This window comes from Pimephales promelas, chromosome 16 (assembly GCF_988280905.1).
Source record: "Pimephales promelas chromosome 16, fPimPro1.hap1.1, whole genome shotgun sequence".
Lineage (NCBI taxonomy): Eukaryota > Metazoa > Chordata > Actinopteri > Cypriniformes > Leuciscidae > Pimephales > Pimephales promelas.
The window spans coordinates 31,766,042-31,787,131 of NC_142784.1; the positions used below are offsets into that span (position 1 = coordinate 31,766,042).

The 21,090-nt window shown below is 37.5% G+C and overlaps 1 protein-coding gene across 3 annotated transcripts; it reads right to left on the minus strand.

Moving 5' to 3' along the window:
• Positions 1 to 801: 801 nt before the first annotated feature.
• numa1 (nuclear mitotic apparatus protein 1) lies at positions 802 to 20,978 on the minus strand. 3 transcript variants are annotated; one of them, XM_089121538.1, is made up of 24 exons: positions 20,851 to 20,978; positions 20,352 to 20,401; positions 19,789 to 19,874; positions 19,626 to 19,705; positions 19,164 to 19,249; positions 17,858 to 17,929; positions 17,648 to 17,738; positions 16,835 to 16,982; positions 15,993 to 16,129; positions 15,807 to 15,918; positions 14,412 to 14,529; positions 14,188 to 14,328; positions 13,965 to 14,078; positions 8,579 to 12,955; positions 8,244 to 8,453; positions 7,030 to 7,193; positions 6,662 to 6,947; positions 5,396 to 5,591; positions 4,325 to 4,461; positions 3,907 to 4,248; positions 3,697 to 3,783; positions 1,660 to 1,890; positions 1,445 to 1,484; positions 802 to 1,005 (listed from the first exon to the last, which is right to left on the minus strand). In XM_089121538.1, exons 2-23 carry the CDS (start codon positions 20,391 to 20,393, stop codon positions 1,473 to 1,475), a joined length of 7,269 nt encoding a protein of 2,422 aa, XP_088977664.1. In that variant the 5' UTR covers positions 20,394 to 20,401; positions 20,851 to 20,978; the 3' UTR covers positions 802 to 1,005; positions 1,445 to 1,472. The 3 variants fall into 3 exon arrangements, with proteins under 3 accessions (XP_088977664.1, XP_088977665.1, XP_039516391.2); XM_089121539.1 differs by lacking the exon at positions 1,445 to 1,484 and having other exon boundaries at positions 8,579 to 12,274; XM_039660457.2 differs by lacking the exon at positions 1,445 to 1,484.
• Between the last annotated feature and the right edge of the window lie 112 nt (positions 20,979 to 21,090).

Sequence of the window (21,090 nt, forward strand, 5' to 3'; positions counted from 1 at the left end):
AAATTACAAACCAGACAAAGTAAGGAAAATAAAGAAACCTCAATTTAATTGTGATAACCTCAAATTTGGGACAACTTGGTTTGATATATTTTGAATTTCTAGCAATGTTAAAGTTCTGTACAACCCATTTATTAAGAGTTGCATAAAATGTTTCATGCATACACTTTTATGCTTAAATGTTTTAAGATTTAATTTCTTACACTATGTTGTTTCTGTTATAATCTTCCAAATAAAGTTGCATTCTTTAAAATAAAATCATCAAATAGCACATTTAAAACACCTGATGTACAGCTGACTTGTTCATATTCAAGGATTTGCATACTCTGAGAATCAAGAGCTTGCTTATTAAAACTTATAGAAGTTTGACATGTATTTTATCACACACGAAAACACATGCTGAAACTTTACATAAATTTAGATTGTGAATCCAGTCCTAGAGAAATACTTTTAACTGAAAATAGTGTTAATTAATTGTTTGAAGATTCAATGCAGTCAGAAATGTGTTATTTGTTTAATATATCTAATCTGGAACATTTCTGCAGTCATATACTTTTTCATTTACAAGCTGAGTTTAACATCCAAACAGTTTTAATACAAATATTGCATTTGTATTAAACATTGTACATTTCTGGAAGTTAATTTAGTCTTTATTAAAATCATTTCTTAACCACTGAACAACACAGGATTGTAAAATAACTCTCCAAACAGACTCTGCAAACACTCCTTGTATATATTGCCGTTCGACAGAGGCTTTGCCACATTCATACACTAATTACCAATGGCTGACAAAACAGTCAATGATTTGACAGAGATATTTTATTATAAAAGAAAAAGGAATACATTTAAATAAAATACACAAACAACCAATTAGACAAACAGGACAGTAATTACGATCACTGCATCCCAAAATAAAAAAATAACTTATTTACAAAGAGAAAAGATTAGAAAAGGGAATCATTGGCGTATGTTGAATCCTCAAATTTAGACTTTAATCCTGAACCTCATCTGTGGAGAGAGAGAGAAAGAGAGAGAGAGAGAGATGAGAAATCCATATGAGAGTACAATATATAATTTGCAATTGAAAATGACATTTTGAAAGTGAGACTCTAGTTGTCACTCTAGAACAGATCTGGACGGAGAGCAACTGAACACCACCAACATCAGGTGAAATGATCAGAAAAAACAGTGAGACACCACCACCAGAATTTGTTCAAAAGTAAAAAAAAAAAAACTAATACAATTTTTTTTAAAAATTAAATGTCATTAAAAACATATGTAAAGTTGTGCATTTACATTACGTAATTAACAAAAAAAATTGAATTACTATTTAAATCATTCTGCTAAATTTCATGACATAAAAGCCCATGACCAGCAGAGAGAGAGTGAAACGAGCACACACACACACACACACACACAGGAGAAACACCTGCACGACTACACGTACAGTTCAATACTTAGATCCACGCAGCGACTCACTGGATTCCCTAAACACAAATCAAATCAAACTTTTTTTAAAGTTCATCAACATGAATTTTAAGCAATAACCGTTCTCATCTTAGGACAACTTTTTTGATCCACTTTAAATGTTGACTACAGTACATGGTCTAGTGTTCACGTCTACAGAGAGAGGGTTTTCTTAAACAGAAGGGTTCATTGTACCTTTTTGGCGTTGGAGGATTTGGGGGACTTGTTTCTGGGAGACTTCCTGAGGGTGGAGTTGAGAGGAGATTTGGCGCTCACGGCTGAACGCAGGGCGCGACTGGCCGCGGCGGGAGACTTGCGGGCGCTGTTACGCAGCTTGTTGAGGCCGCGCTGAAGCCTGCTGTCCCCTCGACTGCTGTTCTTCGGGGTGTTTACGACAGTGAACACCACAGACTGCCTCCGCTCGGCCTACAGATGAAAGAGTGACATATTAATACTGTATAATCAAACCCCTTTACCTAGCCATCTAAATGAGGACATACAACATGCTTTCAAAGAGCAAAGTAGCATTTGTGAAGGACATGTTAGTTACATAATGAGTTTGTAGAATAGCACTACTGTAATATTTAAAAAAAAGGCATAATATTGCAACTTTATTTTCGTAAAAGGCGTATTATGAAATTATTTACATTATTGTTTTATTTATTTAGGCTCTAAAACGCTACTATTTGAGGTGTTGGGTCTTTATTATATACAGTAGCGGCCTACACTGTAAAAAATTTGGAGTAGGATTTACTTGAAAAAACCTTGCTAAACGATCTCACTCAGAAAATGCTAGTAAATTTACAAAGATTTGCCAAGTAAAAACCTAAACATATTTATCAGTAGCTTTAATTAGAAATCTTTAAGTTAAATTTACTTGGAATGTGGAATTAAGTAAACTTTACAAAAAATAAGTAATTTTAACTCGGCTTGTAAAAGGTTGATTAATACCGATTTCCTTTGCCTTTGTATTACACTTCACTAAAACAATTATCTTGAATTTTATTAGTCATTTATAGTATGTTCTTTACTTAGATCATCTAAGTAATTTATATATACATCATGTCAGACTTTAAGCCTTATGTGAATGCAAACACCTCAATGCTTGGTAGACAATACACAATGGTGGTAACATTTGATGGATCGTTTTTGTTTGAATGTGTCGTTTTAAGCAAAAAATTTACTCGAAATGTCACAAAATGGCAATTTACTAATACTGAAAACAAAAATCAATGATAAAACAGTGTAAATACAGCTGGAAACCAGTGAAAAATGAGCCTCATTAATTATTCAAGGTCCAGTGCATGATGGGAACCCCAGTATCAGAAAAGTTGAGTAATTTTTACTTAATTTTATTGAGTTGACATTACACTTTCATTTATACTCGCTTGAAATAAGTACTGATATGGAATTTACTTAGTTTTTTAAATTCTTGCCTGAACAAACTTTTTCAAGTAAATTACATAGGGTTTTTTCACTAGTATTTACTTAACCAAAAAATCATTTTTTACAGTGTAGGAAAATTGACTATCAAAATATTATTTATTTATTTTTATGCGTATATTGCGTAGTTCACTTTATATATTTGTGATAACGCAAACCAAATTGTGCTGATATTACTTTAAAAAAAAATATTAATAGCTGACTATTATATAGTAAGTGTATGTTTTTTCTATGCATTTCTTATTTGCATAGTCAAATAAAACCTCTAGCTGTGGATTTTTGCCAAATAAGTGTCAAGTTTAGTGTTTTGTTCTTCTCTCATATTTAAAAAAAATATTTTCCTCATATTTTGGTTTAATTGAACTTGTAGGGTAATTAAAAACAAATACACCCTTTTTAGGCCACTACTGTATAGATTTTAAATAAGGTCTGAAATATAGTATACTTCCTCATTTTGCTTTACAACACAAATTTAAAAAAAAAAAAAATTAAAAGTACATTAGACAAATGTTGTAGCCTTTATGCAGCAACGTGTTAGTTGCCGTTTTAAATACCCGTTTTAAGGCAAATTATCTTTCAAATTTGGCCTAAAATATTCGTATTATTTTAAAATAAAGCTGATTGTAATAACGCCAATCACAAACTCTAATCTAGTCTAAAACTCTTTAGCTGTTTTGAGTGTCCAAATAGCTAAATTCAGTTAAATTCTGGAGATATTTAACAGCAATTTTGTCCTCAAATAAAGTCTATGTTAGTAACAACCACATGTGTTAAACAAAAGTTGTTTACCGGAGAGTTTGGAGGTCTGTTTTGACTGTTTCCGAACCTGCCTTTCGGTGTCATTGGTCGTGGGAAGCAACTTGCCAATTTCTTAGCCTGTGGAAACAACAACATCAGTAACTAACAGTCTTGCATTTAAGTGATGTTTCTTATCCAAAGAAAATTCTTAAACATTAATCAAGTGGGATCAACATTTGCCCCTTCATATCGATCTCGTACCTCAGGTGTGTCTGGGCCTTGCAGTTGGGATCCAGGGCGTTTGGGAGCCAGCGGGCTGCGTTTATTTTCTGAAGCATGTAGCTGTGAGCTTGTTTTGGTGAGCTGAGACGCCCGGTGAGCCGCAGTGCTGGACCGGATCTGACCCGGCAACATGGTGGCGCGCTGAGGCTGGGAGACCGCAGGACCTTGGGTCGAACTCGCTCCGGGCGCAAGGGAGAAGCGGCGAGAGTTCAGCGTCTCTAGTATTTGACCCGGAGCCATGGAAGCACGTCGGATCGTCTCATCCGGGTCACCCATGCGCAGGTCATCGTCGGTTACGGTGAACGAGGGTCCCAGGCTGGGCTACGGAGGCAGAACAATACGTTTGATTCTAGTTTTATACAAACAACGCGGCTAAAGCTAACTATCACAAGCTTACCCTGGACTCCAATGGGTAGCTGCTCTTCAGGTGGGGCAGACAGACTTTGTTTCGTGCCTGCAATTCGGCGATTCGCATCCAGTCATCCGAAGCATGTTCGGGTTCATTCTCCGCTCCGATACAGAACGTACTGGTGGCTGCACAACACACACAATAAGTTAGTTTACTTATGCATCAGGCATGATTTGGTGGTGCAAATTGGTAGGTTCCCTGATAAGAAATGCTGACTGATTTAAAACGCAATAAATGCATTTAATTTTTGTTTACTATTTTTTAGAGCTGCAAAAATTGGCCAAAAATGTATTATATATCAATATGAGAATAAAAAAAATAATAATAACAATTGTATTGTACTGTATTATATATCATTAATAAGAAAAATGTATAAAAAAATACTATTTTTGTAACATTTCAGTGTAAACTTAATAAAAAAAATATTAGTATTTTACAGTACAGCAATTTTTATTCTAAAAGTTTTGCTTTAGAATGCAATTAAGAATATATAATTAATGATTCAAGAACAGAACAATATGTTAATGACTATAAAATATATGTTATTATTTTAATTTAGTTACAAAAAACCAAAATAAGAAATATTACTATTGTAATATTTCATCAGAAAATAAAAAGAGTACTTCACACAATATAATAGTAATTTTATTTTACTTTACAACTGCAAAATTACAGTATTAATATTTATAGCCATCTTACTTTTCAAACATTAAATCGAACCAGTTTATAAGCACTTTTCATTACAATGAGAAGATGGTTGGCGCATGTTGTGTTCCCAAATGCACGTTATAAGCGACTCAAACTCAAAGCAGATATGCAGAGATGAGTTTGTGTGGAGATACTTTTACTGTGAACCAAACTTCTCTGAGCCAGTGAGTGAAAATGTGTAAATGAACACAACTTAACTCTGAAACATGCAGCATGTACATTTCAATGCTATTTGATAATCTCACTACGCCATATCGCAAATTCTATTTTAATTTGATTAATCGTGCAGCCCTAATTTAAAGTATTGTGCAAAGTAACTATAAGCAATGAGGTCTAAGGACAAAATTTCACCTCTTGGTGGGGCGATGGTATGCACGGCACTTCTGCGATACCCAGGCAGATTTTGAAGGGTGTCTGTTTTTGATGAACTTTCCTCTGAGAGGTTCATGGAGATCGGTCGCGAGTGATGGACTGCCAAGTTGGGCTGAGATCGGGCAGAGTGCAGACTAGAAAACGACTCCTCACCTTCAGCGCTTCCTGGTGTTTTCTAAACAAGAAAGAATAAAACAAACTCTTTATAACCTTTGCAACCCAAGAAGCCATGAAGTCACCAGTCAATTATTACTAATTAATATTACTAGTCAATGTCTATGTAAAGGCAAATCAGCTGGCACTCTTGAGAAGCTATTTTCAGTCACGCAAGTACAGCTGTCTATTCTCTTGTATGTGGAAATAGCGAAATCTGCTTGAACTTACAACTAAATAACATTTAAAATCAGCAATAACATCTGACGTAAAACATCTCATAAATGCAGTTTCTTGCGCACAAATAGAATTAAAATAGAGGATATTTCAGCTTGGTCCAACCAATGCACAAGTAGCCATAATCGTAAGTAACAGCATTGCAGTAATGTGTGAAAATTAGGCTAAAAACTGTATGTACACTGTTAAAATGAATATGCTTTATCTAATCAAAAAAATTGTGGCAACAGATTACAAGCAATATTATTAATTCAATTTAGAATTGAGTAATAATTAAATCAAATTAATTCCTTAAAAGTTAACCATTTAAAATGAGTAAAACTTACAACAACAACCAAAAAAAAAACATAAACTGAAGTCACCATTATGGTGATCGGTGTTCGTTTTAGGTTTGTTTTAAAATTACGTTTTTCTCCTTCAGTGATTCTGCTTGTTAACATCAGGTGTCTTCAATGTTGGGAATATAAAATAAAAAGTTCTTAATTAATATTTGATGCCTGTCTGTTAGTGAGATATTTTTGTTAATTTTTTTGGTGTAAACTTTACTTATTTTAAATGGTTAACTTTTAAGGAATTAATTTGATTAATTATTATTCAATTCTAATTTTTTTAATTTAATTAATAATATTGCTTGTAATCTGTTGCCACAATTCTATTGATTAGACAAAGCATATTCATTTTTACAGTGTATGCATCATGTTGGTCCAGTCAAAGTTTTCTGTAAAGACCTGCCTGAATTTTACTGATTGGCTCTTTAATGTTGAAGGTGGAACTAACTTTACAATAGCCAACTCAAACTTCTTTTTTTAACCCAATGAAATGTAGAAGGCAAAAAGACATTTGTGCATTTCCAACCTTAGCAAGTGTGATGTTGATGACTTGTGTAGTACGTCGCCTGCGAGCCGAAGCGGTCAACTTCTTTGCAGAGTCAACCACAAGATCGCCAATGGAAGTGATGCTGGACTCCAGTTTGTGTTCAAAGGCATCGTTGTGATCTGCTTTACGCTTGTTGCCTTGTTGACCCATTGGCGTGAAGTAAAGAGTCTCCAGGGATTCGGCCCCCAAGGCACGGCGTTTAGCAGCCAAGCGCTCAGAACTGCGTACTAGCGGAGTGCTGGATTCACCCGGTACTGCTGAACGACTGGGAAAAGAGGACAATGACACTGCATGAGTTACCTGGAATACTATGCGAGAAACCTGTACAATGATGCTGGTTTAGCTACCTGTCAGGGTTGAGCGAATCATTCAGCTCAAACTCCAAGCTGTCGGTGCTGGTGTCCTGACGTTTCTCTGGGACTCGTACGTACTGACTTTCCCTATGTCTCATGTACTCAATGTCATCAGTCATCTTCGTATGGTCTCGCAGTTGCCTATCAGCAAAGTCGACCTGAGACCAACACACAATCAATCATGAAATTCAACAGGAAACTCAAACATTTCAAAACTTGTTTCGTTTTCACATTATTGAAACATTAAGGCCATGTGTCCACCAAAGCGTTTTTAGCTGAAGACGCCATGCTTTGATCGCTTGAGAGCGTTTTTTTTCCATTGAGACGTTTCGTTGCTATGACACAGAATATCCGCAGCACAGTTTGAATGTTGTGACAGTTTGTAAGTGTGGTTTAGTCCCGCCCCTCCTCCACTGTGATTGGACGGCCATGTTTCTATCGACACGTTTTTATCCGAATTAAGTGATATCGAATGAAAAATGCAGTTCAGCGACGGAACAGACTATTTTCTTTAGAAGCAATACTTGTTTTTAAATCAATAAACTCGTTTTTAAGTCAATATTTTGTGTCAAATTATTGATTTATTTATTTGGTTGATTTATATGTAATAAGCAGGATAATGTATAGCGAGATGGTTGTTGTAGCAAATACAACCCCTTCAGGCTAACGACCGCCTATATCCCATACATATGTCGCTATCAGCTGGCACATAAGCATTATTTAGGCTTCAACTTGTGAAATATTGATCATTTGTTGGTAGATGGCGCGATCCGTTTTGTCTAACAAAACTTTGTTCGCAAAAGTTTGCTTGAATGTTGTTCGATTCAGTGCGAAAATTAATGGAAACACCTTAAAATGTCCCAAATCAATTCGATCGCAAAACAGCATGTGACGTCATTACGTACAGGTTTTTATTCGCTTTAAAGCCGCTGGATGGAAACACACTTTCATCAGCTTTATTCGCATGTGTTTTTTTTTTTACCAAACTTCAGATAATTCGATTGACAAGTGGATGGAAACATGGCTAGTGATGAGCGCTGCGTATTATCCAAAGTTTAACTTTTTCCAACTCTCGGCGACCAGTAAAAAACGCTCAGCGCCTCGTTACGCTCATGGCGTTTAAAAAACGCGGCGCTCCCATTGAAAACAAACGCCAGACGTGTGGAAAAACGCTTTGATGGACACACGCCCTAAGAATGTAAACTAACTTGTGCCTCCAGGTTTTTCACTTTGGCCGCAAGCTTCTTCTCTTTGGCGTTTGCCTGGTCTAGCTCCATGCGTGCTAGCTTCAGTTCCACCTCAAGAGCTTTAACTTCCCTCTTACTGGCCTGAAGTGATTGCTCAAAATTTTTGTTCAGTTCCTGAGCCTCCACCAGCAGCTGTTTTTTACCGTTGTAGTGATTCATGGCTTTCTCCACCTGAGGAAGAACCATAAGACAGCCATTGAGTTTTAAATAAGGGCGGGTGATATCAAACTAGAGCAATTCAGTTGTGCAATAAAGATTCTTCATAGAAACAAAGCAAGATCTAACTCAACACGGACCTGTGATTTGTAGTGCTCTACTGCTTCTGACTTTGTCTTCAGCTGTTCCAGGAGTTCCTGATTCTGTTCCTCCCACTGTCGGGAAGCCTTTTTAAGAGCAAGGATTGAACCGTTTTTCTCCTCAATCTTCAACTCGAGCTCAGCTCGAATCTTCTGGGAGGCGTCACACTCCCTCTGGAGAGACTGGTTGAGAGAAGACAAATGGCTCCTTTCTTGCCTCAGCATCTCCAAATTCTGCTGGCAGCCATCCATTTGATGTTTGTTGGCATCAAGCTCAACAATCCTCTTCTCCAGTTCCTCCTTCGCCTGATGCATCTCAATGACGTCTTTTTCCTTTTGTTGGCACATCACTTCCGTCTGCCTCAGCTTTTGATCCAAAGACTCCAAAAGATGTTTTTTGTCAGTAACCTCACAATTGGCATTGTCTAGTTGTCTCTGTAGTGTTTCAACCTTCTCTTCAAGCGTTGTGCGGAGATCATCTTCAGACTGTTTGGCCCTTAATTGTTGATCATTCATTTCATTTCGAAGAGAACTTATTTGAGCTTCCCTTTCAGAGGCGAGAGCGGAGACCTCTTCTATTTTAGCCTGAAGTTCACATACGCCCTTCTCGAGGTCCTGAGCCTTTTTGCTAGACTCCTTTTGAAGCAACAGAAGCTCAGACTCCTTCTGAGAAGCTGCAGTTGTCAGCTCTGCCACTTGTGTCTTAAGAGCAGCCAAGTTCTCCATTAATGTGTTGTGTTTACCCTCTAAATCAGACATCTCCTGTTGCTTCTGGACTTCACTTTCCTGGTAACTGCGGATTTTATCATTGAGAGATGTTACTTCGGTTGACAGATGCTCTCTTTCTTTCTTCACCAACTCTAAATTCTGCTGGTGCCCTTCCAGTTGTTGTTTCACAACAACAAGCTCATCAATCCTCTTCTCGAAGTCCTCCTTTACCTGCTGCATATCGAGAACATCTTTCTCCTTTTGTTGGCACAACAGTTCCGACTGATTCAGCTTCTGATGCAAAGTCTGCAGGAGTTGGTCTTTGTCTGTGACTTCAAGAGTGGCTGTTTCCAATTGTCGCTGAAGGGTTTCTACTTTCTCCTCTAGCTGTGTGCGGAGATCATCTTCAGACTGTTTGGCCCTTAATTGTTGATCATTCATTTCATTTCGAAGAGAACTTATTTGAGCTTCCCTTTCAGAGGCGAGAGCGGAAACCTCTTGTATTTTAGCCTGAAGTTCACATACGTCCTTCTCGAGGTCCTGGGCCTTTTTGCTAGACTCATTTTGAAGCAACAGAAGCTCAGCCTCCTTCTGAGAAGCTGCAGTTGTCAGCTCTGCCACTTGCGTCTTAAGAGCAGCCAAGTTCTCCATTAATGTGTTGTGTTTACCCTCTAAATCAGACATCTCCTGTTGCTTCTGGACTTCACTTTCCTGGTAACTGCGGATTTTATCATTGAGAGATGTTACTTCGGTTGACAGATGCTCTCTTTCTTTCTTCACCAACTCTAAATTCTGCTGGTACCCCTCCAGTTGTTGTTTCACAACAACAAGCTCATCAATCCTCTTCTCGAAGTCCTCCTTTACCTGCTGCATATCGAGAACATCTTTCTCCTTTTGTTGGCACAACAGTTCTGACTGATTCAGCTTCTGATGCAAAGTCTGCAGGAGTTGGTCTTTGTCTGTGACTTCAAGAGTGGCTGTTTCCAATTGTCGCTGAAGGGTTTCTACTTTCTCCTCTAGCTGTGTGCGGAGATCTTGTAACTCGTTTTGAAGAGAAGCCTCTCTCTCAGAGGCAAGAGCGGAGACCTCAAGGATTTTAGCTTGAAGTTCACTCACTGTTCTCTCAAGTTCCTCACGCTTGGCAGTCTCAAGTTCCTGAGCCTTTCCTCTAATACGTTCTTGTTCATGAAGCTCATTTTGAAGCAAGAGAAGCTCCGAATTTTTCTGTGAGGCTGCAGTCGTCTCATCTAATAACTTCTTCTCAAGCCCAGCCATGTTTTCTTTTAACTGGTTGCATTCTACCTTTAAAACGGACATCTCTTGTTGCTTTTGCACTTCAGTGTCCTGGTAACTGAGTATCTTATCATTGAGAGAGTCTACTTCAGTTGACAGGTGATCTTTTTCCCTCCTTACCATCTCCAAATTCTGCTGGTACTCTTCCAGTTGTTGTTGTTTCTTAACAACAAGCTCACGAATCCTCTTCTCCAGATCCTCCTTTGCCTGATGCAATTCCAGGACATCTTTCTCCTTTTGAAGGGAAAGCCCTTCCATCTCCTTCAACTTTTGATCCAAAGACCCCAGCAGATTGTCTTTGTCTGCAGCACAACGATTGACCGCATCTAGTTCTCCTTGTAAGGTTTCTACCTTCTGCTCTAGCTGTGTGCGGAAATCATCTTCAGACTTTTTGGCCTTGAATTGATCCTCCAACTCATTTTGAAGAGAAGCCTCCCTCTCAGAGGCAAAAGTGGAGACTTGTTGGACTTTAGCTTGAAGTTCACTCACAGTTCTTTGAAGTTCCTCACGCTTGGCAGTCTCAAGCTCCTGAGCCTTTTCTCTAATGCGTTCTTGTTCGTGAAGCTCATTTTGAAGCAAGAGAAGCTCAGAATTTTTCTGTGAGGCTGTAGTCGTCTCCTCTAATAACTTCTTCTCAAGGTCAGCCATGTTTTCTTTTAACTGGTTGCATTCAACCACTAAAACAGACATCTCTTGTTGCTTTTGCACTTCAGTGTCCTGGTAAGTGCGTATCTTATCATTGAGAGAGTCTACTTCAGTTGACAGGTGATCTTTTTCCCTCCTTACCATCTCCAAATTCTGCTGGTACTCTTCCAGTTGTTGTTGTTTCTCAACAACAAGCTCACGAATCTTCTTCTCCAGATCCTCCTTTGCCTGATGCAATTCCAGGACATCTTTCTCCTTTTGAAGGGAAAGCCCTTCCATCTCCTTCAACTTTTGATCTAAAGACCCCAGCAGATTGTCTTTGTCTGCAGCACAACGATTGACCACATCTAGTTCTCCTTGAAGGGTTTCTACCTTCTCCTCTAGCTGTGTGCGGAGATCATCTGCAGACTGTTTGGCCTTCAATTGATCCTCCAACTCATTTTGAAGAGAAGCCTCCCTCTCAGAGGCAAAAGTGGAGACTTGTTGGACTTTAGCTTGAAGTTTACTTACTGTTCTCTCAAGTTCTTCACGCTTGGCAGTCTCAAGCTCCTGAGCCTTTTTTCGAAGGCTTTCTTGTTGGTGAAGCTCATTCTGAACCAAGAGAAGCTCAGCATCTTTATGTGAAGCTGTAGCTGTCGCCTCAGCCAGCTGGTTCATAAGAGAGGTCAGGTTTTCCTGCAACACGCTGTGTTTGGTCTCTAAAACAGAGATTTCTTGTCGTTTCAGCTCTTCATTTTCACTGTAACAGCAGATCTGCTCTTTCAGAGAGGTTACCTCCATTGACAGCACCAGCATTTCTTCTTGTTTTTCTGATGCGGCTGAAGAAGCCGAGTGAAGCTCTTGCTGAAGTTTTTTAACCGTCTCCTCATGCTCTTTGCGATTTGATTTGATCAATTGGTTTATTTCAATATTTTGTTCCTTCACAAGCTTCAGCTCGTGGTCAACAGAGTCGTACTCGTTCCTCACATTTCTGATTTCTTCGTCCTTTAGGGAAATCTGCTCGGACATTTCCAGAATGTGAGTTTGGAGGCTTTCGATTTTAGTCAAAGCCTGACTAACCTGGTTCTCTCCTTCAGTTTTCTCCTGTCTGAGAACATTTATTTGCCCCTGAAGGTCTCCAATGGCCTGCAGATGCTCATCAAGCTCCTGCTGCAATGTGCACGCCTCCTTTTTCAAAGAAACATTCTCTGCTACCACTTTTTGATGCTCTTCCAGCTTCTTCTCATATTCCTGAACTGTGTTCTTGGCGCTTTGCAACTCAATAATCAAGGCATTCAGGACGTCCTGTTGTGATGCTCTCTCCACTTCCAAACCCTGGATCTCAGCATGCAGAGCATGAACCATCTTGTCTAAAGAGACAACCTTCCCCTCCAGCTCTTCTCTCTGTTGGCGGAGGTCGGCAGAGGTTTTGATCTCCGCTGTCAGCTGCGCTTCCACTTGCTGCAGACGAGAAACATCACTTTCCAGAGCTGATATCTGCGCAGTGAGCATTTCTTTCTGACTCCGTAATGCCTCCTCTAGTGTTTCTCTCTCCAAACGGATGCTGTTGACTGACTGCTCCAGATCGAACACAACCATCTGTAGTCTTCTGGTTTCCTTTTCAAAAGAGGCTCTTTCCTCGGCCAACAAAGCCTCAACTTTCGTCTTCTCCTTCTCAAGACGGGAAATAGTGTCCTGAAGCTCAGCAAGTTTAAGAGTCAGATCTGCCAGCTCCTGTTTAAGCTTTTCCCACTGAGAAAAACAAAAAGAGATTAAAAACGTTAGTCAATATAGGCCACTTCTATTAAAGTTGTTTCTTCAATATTTCCTTTTAACAGTTAATGCATGTGCTGAAAGAACATGAAATGTGCTTTAGACACTAATTAACCCTGATTATTTTAGATTAAAGATAATGTTGTGCATCATCATGATAAATAATTGGATATCAATCTGCATATCATGCTAATATATAGTAGCTCCTTTGAAGTAGAGCCAGACCGATATTATCGGCCGATATTAGGCATTTTCCAAAATATCGATATCGGCAATCAATGGCCGATAAATGAATATTTTAAAAAATAAAAATAAAAACAGACGAAACACGCTTCAATCATCTCTCCTTGGCCTGTTATATTGAAAATGTATGTTTTACAATTTGCAGTATGATGCTATCTATTGCTAAATTATGGCTCATCATAGACTAGCTAACCACAAAGCTATATGCCACTATCATCAGTGGAAGACTGTTAACATTAATGAGCTTGGAAACAACAATGAACTTTTTGCCTAAATAAAGTAATGATTACTGTATTTATAACTAGCATATCTCTAGTTACAGTCCCTGCATTGTAAAATGTAAGTTATACTTGCGAGGAGTGAACATTTAGACGTAGAGAAAAAGTATCAAACGTATCTTGTGCAGAAAAGTTAGCTTTTCTTTTACACATATGTGAAATCCAACAATATTTAATAAAAAAAAAAAATAGCGGCCGATATATCGGAATATCGGATTTTAAAACCCAAAAATATTTGTATCAGTATCGGCCTTCAAAATCCTTTATCGGTCGGGCTCTAGTTTGAAGGCATCTTGAATAAAACAGCTAAATATTTAGCAAAGCCCATACAAATAAAGACCTGAACCAGAAGCCATGTTTGTTGAACATAACATTTTAGACATACTGACCAAATTATAAGATTCTTTCTATCAGAAAACAAAATATAACCCTGTGTAAACATTATTATGACAGAAAGACTATCTCACCTCCATGATGGGTCCCAAAACCTCTCCTCTCTCCTGAGACTGAGCTTTCAGGAGTTCATCCTCCAGAACGGAGATCTTTCCCTGAAGGATCTGCACTTGCTCACTCAGACACTCCTGAACGAGGAGAAGAGGAGAAAGAAAACAATACAGATGAATACATACCAGTCAGGTTGAGTACAAAGCAAAGAAACACACCATGATTAACGTAATTGAAATGCTCTACCCTGTGTGTGACGGCCTCGTTCAACTCGTGCTCGAGAAACTCCTTTCTGCTCCTCCACTCAGCCAGAGACGATTCATGAGCCAACGTGAGTTTTGTAACTTCCTCCTCGGCTCTCGCCAGCTGAGCGAAGGTGTTTCGCACCTGATGATTTTAGTGTGAGAAAGAAATTCATTTTAAACAGGTTTGCAGACAGAAAGGAAGAGGGAAAAATAAAAGTCTCTCACCTGAGCAGCGAAAGTTTGGTTCTCCTCGGTTAGTTTATCAATCTGTTTGTCCTTCTGAGAGTTTTCGGTTTTTAAGTCATGGCACTGCTTCACAACTTCGTGCACTCTGCGGAGAAGACTGTACAAGAAAAAACAGCTTTACAATAAGTCTCATTTCTTAGAATTAGCTAATGCATTAACGAACACGAACCAGCAATATATTTCATAGTATTTAATAACACTTTTCCATGCATTATTAATGTTTATCAAACAAAAAATAGAAAATCTCACTGCTCACTGAATCACTTAATTTCAATAAGAATAAATGCGTATTTTAATTTACACAGTGATTTGCAGTGTTCTCATACATTTGATTACTTTTCAATTTATTTAGTATTTCTTATTTCTAGTGCTTGAAGGTTTTCAGGTAGGCCTATTTCACTTGTGTCTTTGTTCGATCATAGATTGTTTTCCATTATGCTTGTAATTAGTTAGTTTTTTTTTTTTAAATCACCATTTACTTTTCTTTAGTAAGCTTGAAAGTTTTTTTTAAAGGCATTATAAAAGTATTTTATATAAGTATTAGTTTAAATAATATTGAAAATGGTGACAAGATAATGAAATTTCAATCATAAAAACCTTATTTAAAGCAAAAATAATTATATAGTGCATAATTGTGATCGTCAAATAAAATTACTCGTATCATGATCAATGATTTTGGTCCTTTCGGCCACCCCTATCTGGTATTAAGAAGCGTTTTTGTCGATCTGAACACAAATGGACAATGCCAAATACAGGTGTAAACGGGGTCTGAAATGTTTTGAGTTCATCCCCTTTCCACCACTTCCAGAGGTAGTTGAAAACACCTTCGCTTTCGTAGTGTAAACTGTAAACGCTCATGTGGTAAAAACAGCCACAAAAGTCTACTCTCCACCTTCTGACCTGACTCGGAAACATTACAGGAAGAACGCAAGCCAGACGGGGTTTAAACTTTGTCGACTGGAGACACAATTTGGTTTATAAACAAAAAACGTATCAAGCACAATGTTTTCTCCCCGTTCCTGATTTCTAACACACAAAAACACATAGCGTTTGGCGAAATCTTGCGTCTATCAGAGCAGAAACAAAAGCTGATGCTCTCTGTATGTTTTTCCGCCGTCTCCGGTGGCGTGTTCACGTGTAAATTGCGTGAGATAACATCATTCATTAGAACGAAAGATCTGAGAAAAGAAAAACATATTTACCCGCTTATAGACCCTCCCCTCTAATAAATCAGGACAGAAGTGGGCGAAAAAGGAAAAGAGACGGATTCAAACACCAGGTGTAAATGAGAATGCGTCTCCCTCGTCTACTTGTGATCCGATCGACCAAAACACATTTTAATACCAGGTCCACCTTCCCCTTCTTGTGCCTCACCTCTCGTTCTTCTCCTGCAGCTCCAGAAGAGCAGCTTTATGGTCTTTCTCCAGCTCTCGTTGCTCTCTCAGCATTCGGTCCACCCTGTGCTGCAGCTGGACTATCAGACCCTCTGTGTGCAAAAGAGAGAGACATTCAGACAAATTCACACCAGTTTAGATTAGAGTTATAGGATACAAACGAAACCTTTTTCTGAAATGATGTTGATCTGATCAGTCAGCTCTTTTTCCAGCTCATCTCTCACATCTCCCTCATGTGCCAATTCTTTCCGGAGTCGCTTCAACTGGAAATGTGGTGTGCTCATTAAATCCGGCACTGGAGAGCTGGAGATCAGGGATGCATGGTTATTATTTTGGGATTTATCACTCAGTAAATTATCATTTACAAATCTATAAATTTTCCAACATCAAGCTATATTTTAATGAAAGGGAAATCCTGTACAGTACATATTTGATGCTTAAAGACTTAATCCATTATTGAGTTAAGCTTAATCTACGACATTTGTAGTGTAATGTTTATTACCACAAAAAACAGTTTTGACTCGTCCCGCATTTTCTTAAAAAGGAAGGCACCTTTAATGGAAGCGAATGAACCCATTTTTGGAGGATTTAAAAATCAGAAAATTAATTTTTAAAATCACTTACATAAATTCTTCAGTTAAAAATGTGTGAATTCATTGAGCTGTAAAGTGCTTTTTATAGTCGTTTTTGGGTTTTGGGATTTATGGCATTGTGCTGTCGTGACGAAAAAGTTGTACAATTGTATAGAACTTTGCATAGATATGGTTAGTGAGCCATTTTTCACACAAAAAAATAAATAAAGCCACAAATGTGTTGATTATTTCATAAAACATTAACTTAATGGTTTTATTTTAAACAAAAAGTATTTTCAGTACGTGCTTGCTTACTTTTTAGTATCACTTATAATACAGTTATACATTTCTGAAGCTGTGACTTTAACATTTTAGATAGTTTAAGTCAAGAAGCCGCTTTGTCCTTCTCCACGGGATCAGCATATAACGCACTGACCTGTCTGAGCTGGACGCCACTGTGCAAAGCTCTTGAAACTGAACTCTGGGAGGCCGCTGGAACCGGCTGAAGAGCGGAGACTCGTCGTCAGTGTACGATAACGAGCTGCCGCTGCTCACGCCGCTCGAGTTCACAACCGTCGGAACCGCTAGAGACAGAGGGTTCATGAGCAAAGATTACATTTGGTGGAAATATTACAGATAGCACCATACTTTTCCAGTTGAATGATCAGTTTTTTCTATTACAGGTTACCAGAAATGTTCTGTTTAAGTATGCAAATTAGGGATTATCTAATTAGATGTACTCCAATTTTCATTATTTCCAGAACAGAAATCCAAACACTGGATAAAGCCAGGTTTAAAAGATTGACATAAAAAGGTAAAGGGTTTTACAGAGGGGATTTTGATCTTTTTTTAATCACTCAAATCAGAAAATACTGTCAACAGCCAGAGAGGGGGGAGAAGAAAAAAAAAATAGAAAAAAAATCACAATTTTAATTTTTAGGATTAAAATAAAATGAGGGTAATGATGATGTATGAATAAACCCCTCTGAAGAAATACAACTGTAAATTGGTGTATATAAAGCTCCTGAAGTGGAGATTTCTGACTCTGTAAATGAGGGAAAAGCCTTTAAAGATATGTACAGATACAAACAGATAAATTGAATCCACTAGTTTGAAACAAAATGTTATGAAAACCCAAATAGCCTTTGCCTTCACTTACTTATGCATTATCCATATTGCTTTTGAAAACACTGATACACACAGTCAGTAATGCACATGTGTTCAAACACTTAATCACATGACTACTTACAGTCTTGGTCTAGAAACTGATCCAAGCCTTCGTCTAACGACAAACCATCAAGATCAACTTTAACAAAACGAAACATGGATGTAATCTCCGGCTGACACAGAAAGAAACACAAAAGAACATTTGTTAAAGAGTGACAATTTCAAAATGAGATGTATCGAGTATCACTAGATATACAGAGAGCGAAGCATCTATCGGTCGTTATAGACTCACCAACTCAGTTCTTGAATCCAGGGGTAACAGGTTGCCCTTTTTAAAACTGCAGTAACAAAGCAGAAGCATCACCTGTGCACAGATAAATATACAACATTTAACCCGCATTTCATTAAAGGAACAATTCAACCCCAAATTATTTTACATGCCTTCCATCTATGATTTTCAGAAGGAGGGGCTTTGTATAAATCAGTGTGTTTCAGACTGACTGTGAATAGAGAAGCTGCTATAATGGACATTAAAACATGTTAATGTATTCTATTACACACAATATACAAAATAATGAACTTTTAAAATAACATCAAATGATCCCTCTATAACTTGATTTATTTTTTGTTATCCAAACCACTATGATATATTGATAAAATATTTCAACATTTTAGATGTTACAGACCACCAAATATGATCATTCTCATGAAAGGAGCCACATCCTAAATTTAAATTGGCTTAATATACACTAGTATAGAGACTATAGTTTCTATTAAAGTGTCCCTAATATCCTCTTTAATGCAGTGAATAACATAATTTGTGGATGCAAAATGTCTCTGCAAAGTTTTAAAGATAAAAGACAAAAAATCAAAAATATCGATTCTGAACTGCCCGAAACGAGTCATCCGTAACTTCAGTCTCACCTTCTGTTACAAACCCAAGTAGCAAATTTGCATAATTACGGCCAATGGTCTTCATTGGCTGCCTGTGAAAAATGGTTTAAAAATGCCTCAAATACTTTAGTTGTAGCTGAGACTTTCTTGTTGTCGACGCTGTTTTCTGCGCTGCAAATCCACTTCAAAAGACTCACTCGTGCACGAATTGATACAATCAAACCGACACCATCGTGACTGTAACGCTGTGTGTATTATAGGCTAAGTGCCGAGGAAGATTCGGAGCTAAAATTTTGATATTGTGACAACCGTTTCATTTTCCGACATTTGCTGCAAGCGGTAAACCAATCACAACAGACTGAGCTATCTGACCAATCAGAGCAGAGCAGGCCCTCAGATAGGAAGAGTTTTGAGTTTTGCAATATATATTATGAGAATATTTATGTTTTTTTACTTTTGATGCATGTATAGTAAATCTATTGAAATTAGGAGCCTTTAAAATAACATAATAGGGACATTTTATGTTACATTTTATTAGGTATTTTCTTCTACACACTATAGTACAATATTGTTAGATGTAGCATTTATCATAATCTAATAGTTTACATTAATTACATTTTATTAGATAATGTTTTAATCAGTTTCTAATATTTTATTATTTTTATTCATTTCGTTTGAAACCTCCTGATTTAGAGCACAAATACCTTGGCAAGCTGGAGCTCCAGGTCAATCCCATGACTGATTTTCTGTAAGATGAGGAAACTTTGTCTTTTGGTGAGGTGATATTTATCTGCATATGGAAAAGAGAAAGTTAAAAACAAGTTCTTCTTACATTAAATTCTAAATATAATCTAAAAATCATTTGTGCACACCAATCTGGCAAACATTATAGTTATGACCGATGTTGAGATTTCAAAATTTATATAGCCCAAGTTACTTTTAATGTAAGTGCCGTACCACAACCACATTTTTATAAATGAGTGACAAGTATTTTCATCGCTAACCAACATTTTGATCCAAATACTGGTAATAGAGCATAATGCCACTACTAATAAAGTAGTTTCTCATTAATTTCACAATGTCTACAACAAATTAACTAAAACTACAGATGTGGTACAAGCATGAAATTGTAGAAAGAAAGACACGAGCACAGATTTAAAACTCACCATGCAAATCATTGAAGATCATTTTCAATTTCTCATCCAGGGATAAAGTCTTTAAAACCTCAATGTTCTCCTCCCCGTTTCTACAGTGATGAATGAGGCATTAGTCAGAGGCAAATTATGTTGCAAGTCATTTCCATATGACCATGTCAAAATGACAACTCACAGTTTGCCGAAGATCTCCAGGAGTCGGACCCCATCTCTCAAATGAACGAACTCCCAGATCGGCTTCTCGGGAAACATGGCGTTCATCTGTCAAAAGGACAACCGTCAATATTAAGATCTCTTGAAACTTTATAGAGGAAATATTTTAGATGTTAAACCTATAAAACAGACAATAAAATGTTAAACATGACAATAGATTCAAATAACTACCCAGACAGCAACATAGTGTCGGCTCACATCAGGGGCCGGTTTCACAAAGATAGACTTTGACTATGTTTGTTGAGAAATCCAGATGTGGCCTGGATCTGGGTCAACACCATGTTACTATCTGTCATTACTCTCTTAATATTTTCTTAAGTAAAGAAATCAAAATCATATATGTAAGTTCTGTACATCTGTGGATGACACAGCAGATTTTAAGCAATACTTTGTGAGATTTTAATTTATTTACCCATCATATTCTTAAATCACTTTTAAACAAAATATTACTTATAATTCTGCATGAAATCCAAAAGGAACACATTTGTGTCAATACATTAAATTAAAATGAGAGAATTGTCTTACCCATATCAACAGTGGTCCCGCCTTGGTCCTATTGAACTTCATGGTGAACTCTATAAAACATTTTAAATCCGTTAGAATGAAACCAGCAAGATGTCACACAGATTTAAAGTGTGCGTGCTTTATGTTTACACTGTTGTTAATCTACTTCTGTATAACAGATACTGTAGCAGCACAAAGCAAACATTTCTTCAATGACATTGCATGACATTTGATTATTTTAATCATAATAAACAAAACTCAAACCTGTGACACATATCGGTAAACCTTAATGCACATTATTGCTTTAATATGACAGTGCAAAAAAAAACACGAATATAATTAGCATTACATTATTATGTTCAACCAGTACGTTTTTGCTTTGTTTGTTTACCCTGCAGCGTTTTGTCCGCTTACATTACCAATATTTAAACAACACATCGACCAAGGCAGAAATACTGTCCTCATAAAACAACCCAAAAGCTAACTATACTTATTTATTAATAAGAATTATGTCTTTTACCGTGATTTCGGGTTAAGTCGAAGCAAAGACGCACGTCGAATCCTTCACTCAAACATTTTCAAATTCAAAACTCACAACGACGAATTGAATCTGAACAGCTATTGGTCATCACGTGATGACGCAAATCAAAATAGCCAATGAGAGCGCAGCTTCGTCCGCAACGCCCTTGTAGGAAGGCTCCAGTTTAGAATGAAATACATCTCCCAGAATGCAATACTATACGCGTTGTTTTCTATGGTA